This window comes from Scleropages formosus, chromosome 15, assembly GCF_900964775.1.
Source record: "Scleropages formosus chromosome 15, fSclFor1.1, whole genome shotgun sequence".
NCBI lineage: Eukaryota > Metazoa > Chordata > Actinopteri > Osteoglossiformes > Osteoglossidae > Scleropages > Scleropages formosus.
Genome location: NC_041820.1, coordinates 25,845,936 through 25,855,602, shown reverse-complemented (window position 1 = coordinate 25,855,602; position 9,667 = coordinate 25,845,936). Strand labels below are relative to the sequence as shown.

At 52.8% G+C, this 9,667-nt stretch overlaps 1 protein-coding gene across 7 annotated transcripts in view; it reads right to left on the bottom strand.

The window, feature by feature from the left end:
• Window positions 1-1,098: 1,098 nt before the first annotated feature.
• The window catches only part of LOC114912299 (transmembrane protein 260-like), a 40,224-nt gene continuing 31,655 nt past the window's right edge, over window positions 1,099-9,667 (bottom strand). For all 7 annotated transcript variants that reach the window (XM_029258490.1, XM_029258496.1, XM_029258497.1 and 4 more), the window contains 8 exons: window positions 8,236-8,344; window positions 6,498-6,670; window positions 4,406-4,577; window positions 4,180-4,319; window positions 3,525-3,701; window positions 3,381-3,434; window positions 3,190-3,274; window positions 1,099-1,608 (listed from right to left, as the gene is read on the bottom strand). In XM_029258490.1, coding sequence (XP_029114323.1) covers window positions 1,351-1,608; window positions 3,190-3,274; window positions 3,381-3,434; window positions 3,525-3,701; window positions 4,180-4,319; window positions 4,406-4,577; window positions 6,498-6,670; window positions 8,236-8,344 — 1,168 coding nt within the window. In that variant the 3' untranslated portion in view covers window positions 1,099-1,350. The remainder of the gene's footprint in view (window positions 1,609-3,189; window positions 3,275-3,380; window positions 3,435-3,524; window positions 3,702-4,179; window positions 4,320-4,405; window positions 4,578-6,497; window positions 6,671-8,235; window positions 8,345-9,667) is intronic.

Here is a 9,667-nt window from a genome sequence, read left to right as displayed (position 1 = left end):
GCACAACTTCAGCCCAACATCCTTTTCGGTTGCATTTTCCACACTAACTACCGCTTCTCAATGCGCTATTCTAACACAGGAGCCACTCGCTCGCTGCTCGGACGAACGAGCCTCAATATATTTAACACTCGCAAGGATTATTGAGCCGAACGGCCGCCGTCCCATTTCAGACCGGTACTTCTACACCGTGGCGGCTCTGTGTCCCTCTGCCTATTTGCATGTCAGTGCGTCGGCGTGCGAGCGTATGGCCGTGCAGCTGTACATTCTGCGCGCACAGCTGGACGCCTCCTCTCCCCCGTAGCGAAGGCTGCGAGCCCGAACCTCCGTTCGCGCGACCGCGCGTCTCCGGGGGCCGCTCGAGCGCCGCACGTGGGCCCCGCAGGGAGAGCGCAGCCGGGGCCCCCGGGGCGCCTTTAAAAGGGTCTCTGGCGCCGACTTTTCATATTTCCCTTAAATCCACCAGGGATTAGCGACCAGTAGGAAAAAAAAAAAAAAAAAGAGAAAAACCTCATCAAATCCATTAGTTTTTAGTGTTTAAAAGGACGACCGCAAGCAGCAACCGCAAGACGGGAACATTTAAAGTCTGTCCCAGATTAACTGGCGGCATTAATCCTCGCTCCTGTGCCCGGAATGGGTTTTTCTCAATCCCAAGGAAGGGGACAAAACGGGTGCGGGGGATGGGGGGGGGGGTGTCATTTCAACAGTAAAAGGTGAAGTGCTCACACCGCGCTCAACACCACACGGTGCCTGAATAGGGTCACTGCCCGGTTACCGCCATATGCGGTCAGCAACGTTTCCAGACCACGTGCACTAAAGGCCAATTTAGGGCCCAAGTGCATCGGGAGGCCTGGGAGGCGGCGGCAGCACAGCTGCTGGTAGCGTAGCGGTTGGAGTTACTGCCTTTGGACCCAAAGGGCCCAGGTTTGATCCTCACCTCCAGCGGTAGTACCCTTGCACAAGGTACTTACCCTGAATTGCTCCAGTAAAATGACCCAGCTGTATAAATGAGTAAATAATTTTAACATTATAAGTCACTTTGGAGAAAAGCAGCAGTTAAGCAAATGAACGCAAAGGTGAAAAGGAAACAAAGTTCTTGTGACAGTGGTTTATTTTTCACATAATAAAAGATTTTTTTAAAAAACAGGAACATTTCTACACTTTTCCACAGAAAACAGTTACAGATCATCTCGCAGTACCGCGTTCCAATGCCGGCCTTTCGCCCTTGGCTGTTAACGATGAGCCTTCGGTCATTTCTTGGTGCTTTTTATCTCCTTGCGTATTAAACACAAGCCGCCGTTTTCATAATGCCCTCAAACAAGATGAGATGCCACCTCTCTTGTCGGCTGGGCCTCAAGTAGCGTGTCTGCTGCGTCTGAGTCGCTGCCTCTCTTTGCGCAGGTGTGAAATGACGGAGCGGATGGCCTCCGCCTTGGGGTCCGCGGGCTCCTTCTCCAGGTACAGCGAGAAGCTTTCGATAGTCTGCGCGAGCAGGCGGTCGGGGTCGTGCCCCCGGCCCCCGTACCTGAGCAGCCTCTCGCCGGCCAGCGCCAGGTTCTTATCCCAGTTGGACGGGTGATTCTCATGCGCGTCTACTATCTCCTTATAGAGCTGTGAATGACGGCAAAAAGAGATGGATCATTACAAATGGCACTGTTGCGTGCTCTGTAATGGTGAGATCATAGGAATAAACACTAGTAAAAGCAAAAATTAAATTCCTCATCAAAATGTTAAGTGTACAAAATACAGGCATCCCTGAATTAACGATGTTTCATTTAACAGACACTTTTCTCCAAAGCGACTTCCAATAAACTCTATGTAGTGTCATCAGCCCACACACCATATTCACCGCGGTGACTTACACTGCTAGATACACTACTTACAATGGCTCACTCATCCATACATCAGTGAGAGACTCACTCTCTCTATCACTCACACGCTATGGGTGAACCTGAACAGCATATCTTTGGAGTGTGGGAGGAAACCAGAGCACCCAGAGGAAACCCACACAGACACAGGGAGAACATGAAAGCTCCACACAGATGGAGTGGGGATCAAACCCTCGCTGTGCCACCGTGTTGATTCGTGAGCTGTCTTTATCCAAAATTTGGTATAACAGCACTTGGCTTTTCATATCCGATTTTCACTTTACGAAAACAAAAAATCTTGGTATATATAACGCTTTCCGGACCGGATTAGTTTTGTAAATTGAAGGACGCCTTTACTGGTGATCGATCTCAGTTGTGTCTCTACACAATGCAGAAGACCTCACCAAAAGAAGTCATTTTGTGTCCACAGCAGGTATGTTACTCACTGCCTGCTCCGTTTCACTCAGCAAATCAGACGGACGCCGCGGTCCTTCCGTGCCAAATCTAGGTACTGTACGTACTGCACACTTCGACTCGCCCTGATCACAGTGTCAACTTATGGCGACATCGATTACGATGAGCCCGATCCTCAACTGAAATAGCAGACTGAATACTAACTTTTGCAAATAATCCATATAAAAATGGAAATATTAATACAATTATTTGTAACTATCAAATCACGTAAACGGCTTTTATAACAAGAATCTCACACCGTCGCGAATGAAGCGTTTCCCTTGTTTTTTACGAGCCGGAGTCCGAAGGCGACAAAATTTTTAACACTCCCCTGCGCAATCCATGGTACCAGCGTTAATAACGTTGATGATAAGTGTTACAATTCAATAACTTTTCTCACAAACGTTAAAAATGCATGCCTGCGTCCACGTGTTCGAGGCAGCTGGGATGGCCGGTGGCGTAGGCGCTGGCCTTTGGACCTAAAGGTTGCAGGTTCAAGTCTCGCCTCCTGCTGCAGTAGCCTCGAGCAAGGTACTCACTCTAAATTACTCCACTAAAATTACCCAGCCGTATAAATGGGTAAATAATTTTAAGTAACTTAACGTTGCAAGTTGCTTTGGAAGAAAGTGTCGGATAAATGCCAACGTACTTAGCGTTGTCATGGAGAACAAGACCATTTATTCTAGCAAATCTTTAGCCTTTGGTAATATATCCTGTCCAGGAAACATTTGCTTTTCCCGAAGATATAACGGTAAGGGAAGACACCTCATAACAGGAATTCACTGAACAAGATTTCAGGGAACAAATGAACCCCACTAGGCCAGGGGTGGCCGCGCGCCGCTGCAGTGCTGCTGGCTGCGCTCGAACTCACGGTGTAGGAGAGCTCGAAGAGGCGCTCTTTGCCTTCTTCGGGAACTTTCTCAGCCACGTCAAACAAGAAGAAGGCCGTCTTCATCCTGTAAAGTGCAGGGAAGCTCTAAGGCAGGTGCCAGAGACAGAGAGAAGCGCCGCGCTAAAGCAGGCGCGGCACTTCATCGCCGCGCGAGCCCCGTCACCTCCTACCTGGCCTGCCACATCTCCTCGTTGGCCACCTTCTCCCAAGAACCAGCACGGAAGCTGCGGAGAAACGGTGCCGTTAAACGAAGACTACGGGAGCGCGTGGGCTTTCGAAAGCCCCAGGCCCAGGTTGCCGCGGGGACCACACACCTGTCGTGTGGCTCCGTCCAGTTGTAGAGGCTCCTGGTGCGCCGGGCCCACGCTTCGGGCTGCAGGCGGGTCTCTGCGGGCACCAGCTGCTCACAGATGCCCCAAGGCCAACGGGAGAAGCTCCTCATCCAGCCGGGATCCCCCTCGGGCAGGCCGATGCAGGCAAACACGTCCCTGCTGCGGGGACACATCACACGGGCTTCGAGGGGCTGCTTCGAGGGCCTCGCACCTAAAGAGCTCACGTATTAAGCACGAAAATACAACGCAGCACTCGAGCACCTCCCTCAGCCCGGCCCGGCCTGTGTGTCTTTCAATTATCTTACACTTCTGAGGGTAAATGGGCCACCAAGCCTGTTTAAATCACTCAGTTTAAAGTAATCCCTGGGCCACGGAGGTCTTCTCGCGCAGTAATCACATGAACACTTGTGGGCTTTTCTCACCCCTTCGCTCAAAGGCCCCAGTTGCACTCAAGGTTAATCCTGTTGGTCAGTGTTGCCCCCTTTCAGCCGCCACTGTTTGCCAAGCAAACACTGCCGCCTGGTGGTTGCAAGTGTGTGACGCGCGCGCGTTTGACGCTTGCCCTTTGTCAGCGACATTCCCGCTGCGCCCTTTCCGGGCTCCTCGAGCGGCCGTTCGCGTCGCACGTTCCACTCACTCCGAGTTGTGACGCAGGAACCGCTCCAAACCGAACGCGTCCTCCTCGGCCGCGCGCGCCGGGTCCCACCGCCGGCCAGGGAAGCGGACCCCGGGATGGTGCCGGCCGAGCTTCGCCACGTACCAGCCGTAGGTCATCATCTGCCGGAGGGGACGCAAAGCAGGCGGTCACACCCATCTTCCCCGAGCACCTCGGCCGACGGCGCGCGATCCCCCGGAGCCCTGACCTCCTGGTCGACGAGGCGCAAGTCGGGACGCAGCCCCTGGCAGTAGTGCAAGTAGCGCAGCGAGTTCCCAGGTAGGTCACCCCGGGTGAGCAGCAAGGAGTCCTGGGGCATGGAGTCCAGAATGCCACGTGCAAAGCGCTCCACCACGTCGTTCCGGCTCTGGTCGCATTCCCTGCAGCTCACACACGAGAGCACTTGCGTACGCGCACGCGGCATGAAGGAAGCACACGGTACGCCGAATACGCAAGGACGCCGAGGATAAAGCCGTCAAGATGCCGAGCCGAGGAGCTACGCATCCTGGAGGCTCTGCCCACTTCTCTTCAACGCATTTGGACTCTCTTTCGCTGTAGCCCAAAAGTTAGCGACCAGTTCTGAAACAAGTAGTCGCTGCCAAGCCCGCCCCGCCCCCAACACAGGTGCAAACACTCCATTTTTACACTGGCACTCTGCTAAAATGTTCACAGTCGGCTCTCCTCTCAGATGGAGTCCAGGACTTATTTTGGGACCGGCAAACCGGGTCCTCTGTGTTCCGATTCTCGCCAGGAAGAGCACGTGTGCAGCGCGTTGTGGGGAGAAGGAAAAAAAAAATCATGGTAATGCAGCGAAGTAAAAAAGAAAAAAAAGAAAGTGGCCCACTGACTGATGCCCGTGACATACAAGTGTACCTCCTCTGCTGATGCGTGTTGGTCTGTGCGGCAGCCCAGAGTTTCCGAGCGCCGTGTGGCGCGGCGCGATTATTCCTGCTCATCACCCCCACCCCCGTCTTCCCTCTCCCGCTGTCAGGCGAGAGCCCCCGCTGAGATGTTCCTGCGATTTGACTTTCAAATCAGCGTCAGGCAGGCGCCATGTGAACTGACAGCACCGTCCAGGTTGAACACCTGATCAAAGCGCTGCCTCTGATGCCTGGCAAAGTACCTTGTTAGTGCGATCTGTTGACTCTGATCGCGGACGTTTCCCATCACGCATTAATGGCTTCATTATTCCGCGGCCCGGCTCCCATTTAGCCCCCACAAAGGCAGCCGTTCCTCGGGGCCCCTTTCTTCTGCGCGCACCCATTAGACTCGGTAAACGGCGGAGCGCGAGGGAAGCCGGCAGCCTGCGGGAAGACCGCGAGCCGCTGCTCTACATGGTAATGAGGGACCTTCTGGCTCCGTCTCACTGGGTAAGACCAGAGCGGCTCGAGGGGGATGTGGAGAGCGCCGCGGAATAATGGCGAGTAAGACCCTGTCGTGGAATAATGGGGCGCAGTGATGAGGGCTAATGGGCGTAATGCGCAGCAACTAGAAGTGGGGTGCAGTACCACAGTGAACAAGGAGCAATGAGGGGTAAACTGTGGAGTAGAGTAAGTCAGAGCAGTCTTGAGGAACAGCGGACAGGGAGGACAGTAGCGGAGTAATAGACAGAGGAGGACAGAAAGCGATCACAAGTACGTGTGGGCGGCGCGGTGACGTCTCACAGCGCCTGGGTGGTGCGAGAGGATGTGGGTTCGATCCCCGCTCAGTCTGTGTGGAGTTTGCATGTTCTCGCCGTGTCTGCGTGGGTTTCCTCCAGGTGCTCTGGTTTCCTCGCACACTCCAAAGATGTGCTATTCAGTTCCCCCCATAGCGTGTGAGTGACAGAGAGTGTGTTCCACTGATGTATGGATGAGTGATCCATTGTAAGTAGTGTATCTAGCAGTGTAAGTCACCGCGGTGAATAAGGTGTGTGGGCTCGTAACACTACGTAGGGTTCACTGGAAGTCGCTTTGGAGAAAAGCGTCAGATAGATAAATAAATGTAAGAAAATGGGTGGAACCCGATGGGATGCATGCCTGCGCTCCACCTTCCAAACTCGCCTCAACCACCCGGTCGCTAGCCTACCTGACAAACGATTTATCTTTATTTAGCTGACGCTTTGCATCTAAGTAACTTACAGGGTCACATCACTTTTCAATGTTTTAGCCATTTACACACCCGGGTCATTTTTACGGTATCATATTCAGGGTGAGTACCTTGCTCGGGGGTACTGCAGCAGGAGATGGGATTTGAACCCGGTTCCTTCGAGCCCCCTCCGACCGACCCCCCCCCCCACAATTCACCCACCTCGCACTCACCTGTAGTTGGAGCGTGCCAGGTGTGCCAGCAGGCCGGCGGTGAGTGCCCAGGCGCAGGCGGTCCACAGCGTACCGCGGGCCAGCCACCGCTCCAGCGCGGCGCACAGCCCGGCCAGACCCAGGCCGGACAGCACGCAGAGCACGGCGTCGCCCTGCAGCCAGAAGCGCTCCACCTGCAGAGAGAGCATATGGCATAACTCAGCAACATACCTGTCGCCCCAGCCATCTCACCGCAACAGCAGCTTCGGCACCAACGGCCCCGCGGGACCGGAGGCCGCAACGTGCCCTTCTTCGCAAAGGGGCTCTGCAGAATTTCAGAAGCTCATCTGGACCCACAACAACAACAACAACAACAACAAAAAAAAAGAAAACCTTGACTTCACCGTAATTTCTTTTAATTTCACTTCAATTTCCATAGGACGCGGCCTGGACGAGCGCGTCTCATCCATCTCGACTGACTTTGCGAAATTAATTATGCCGGAAAGAAGCGAAAAGCAGAAGAAGCTGCAAAGGCCGCAGGTGAAAGAATGCGAACCCGCTACTCGTAACCGTCCCATCGGAGTCCCTCGTGTCAAATTCACATTTATATTCATTTAGCGGACGCTTCCAAGGAGCTCACGATTCCACCTTCCTTACAGATTCACCCCTTCGTTCAGGGTGAATGATTTTTAATTTTTTTTTTTTTTTTTTTTTAAATCAAGGATCGCATCCAGGCCCTCGTTTGCAACAGTCGACACCAAGGGCCGTCGCCATCATTTACAAGGGCATGAAGAGCCGCAATTCACATGATTTTATGGGTCTCTACAAATCATCAACGACTAAATACCTTTAACAAGAAGGCTAATTAAGCTTAATAATTAATCTAATTCACTAATTAACGGATTTGGGTAGAACCAAAAGACTCTCTCCAGGACCTGAGCCTCCAATAGGGTTTGCCCAAAATCATTACAGCAGAATACGACCCTACAATAGTGCTTTCAATTTGAAGAATTAGTGCTCAGTAATTACCGATTACAACAGCATTTACTGTTAGTCTGTTATTTATACCAGGATGCGAATTTTGCAAAAAACTTATTTGAGCTAAAGGCCAAAAAAAAAATCCTAGCAATTTGTGTGAGAGACTCCAATGTAAAAGTAACTTTATTGCATCTATGTACATTTTTCTGCAGAACTTTTCCGCAGCGTCTGTGAGACAACGGCACTTGGGAGCAAGGTGGAGTCGCGTCCCTCAGCCAAAACCCCTGGGGTCCGGCGTGTTACTCAAGTGTTTTTCGAATTTTAGAAAGGAAACGCGGTGCATGAAGCCCATCTGGAAGAACACCTGCATTTGGATCTGGGACAATGGGATATAAAAACTACTATAGTTTGTTTGTATGGTAAAAAAGTAGTGGGATAAATACTCTGTAATGCAATACAATGTAAATACTCTTGTGATAATTATTTCTAAGGAAAATACGTTTACTAAAACTTCAGACATACACAGATTCAAAGTAACCCTAAACAGCTGTACGTATTCACGCAATAAATGTGCAGCACATCTGGTTTCTTGAAGATCTCGGAGAAGAAGGGATGCCATCGTTGCCATCGTTACCACCGTCAGGTCGTGTTTTCACAGGTTTGCCACGAAACGCCCGGCTTTCGGAACTTTTCAGATTCCGGAGCTGCGGACGTGCAGTAACCCCCCCGAAAAAAAAAACGGCGCACTGGTTGGTTGGACTCGGGAGAGTTCGCCACGCACCACTCCGAGCAGCAGCGGCCTGCTGATGTCCAGGTTGGCCCTCCAGGCAAAGAAAAGGGAGTAGAGCAGCATCATGGCAGCCAGCAGCCAGGGCAGCACATACTGCCTCCTGCAGGGACAAACAGGTCATGGCACCACGTAGCAAACACTCTGCCTCATTTCGTTTACACAGCCACGCATCTCTACCTGAGCACACACGCAAATGAAGAAGCACAAGAAATCTGCAAGTTGCGTCCTTGATTCCGCATCGAGCGCCATCATCGGCGACCGAACCCCCTATAGGTCCCATTTAGGCTGAACGCACACCGCGCACAGTAACTGGCAGTAAAACACGCCTCCGGGTATGATCATCCACGTGACCATTTCGCTTCCGTCGGATATTGAGAAGGACAAGTTTAACCCGGTACGACCGGTTGGGTCCTTGACTTCATCAGGAAAGCGCCGGTCACCTCTGCACTCGTACCCCTGCACGCGAAGACGCTTCGAGCTCAAGCAGAAGCAGCAGTCCACTCATCCCCTTTGTCTTGGAGTCATCATAATCAATGTCGTGATCAGTTGACACTGTGATCAGGATGACGAGAAGAGTGCAGAACGTACAGTACGCGGATTTGTTGCAGAAGGACCACGGCGCCCATCTGATTTGCTGAGTGAAAAAGCAGTAACATAACTGCTGTGGAAATAAAATGATTCCATTACACAGGGGAAGGGCCTGACTAAATAAATAAATAAATAAATGTGTAACACAAACTACCATTCAGAGGTTCACATTAATGGCCCGTTGGGTGACGTCACACAGTCATTTTATTTCGATGGCAGTCATCATTTCGCATCAAATATCTGAACATTTTCCCTTTATTTATCACCCATCCGTCCCGACAGGTGTCAGAAGGAGGGAACCTGTCCCGTTGTGAAAGTGTAAGGAAATCACCGCGGTAAGCTCACGCTGCGGGCGCCGCCGCGTGCCTTGCTCTCGATCGCTCCGTGCGCGGCAGCAGGGGCCGAGGCCGTGACGTCACGCGCGGGGGGCCCTAATGGGCGCGCGCGTGTGTGACGGGTGCCCCCCACCCCGCGGCGGTGAGCCCCGAGCCCCTGGGGAGGAGCTGCTGTGCATGGCGGCTCAACGCCTGTTATCTCGCTGAATGGGGGCTTCTTTGAAGCGGCTGCTATCGGCGCATATTAAAGCGTCCGCGAACAGTTCCTTCGTGAGCTCGGCGCTGGGTGGGGATGGGGCCCGCCGATGCCCCCCGGGAGCGCCCGCGTCCCGTACCCCTCCCGCGCCCCTGGCACCGCACAGCTTTATCGGCACTGCTTCAGAGGTGATGCTGCGTGCGGCTCACCCTTGAATTACCCCCCGACCCCCTCCCCACTTCAATCCGCCCCCCGCTGTCGCACCCGTGCCCTTCGCCTCAACCCGGACCTCTCAAGCACGCGC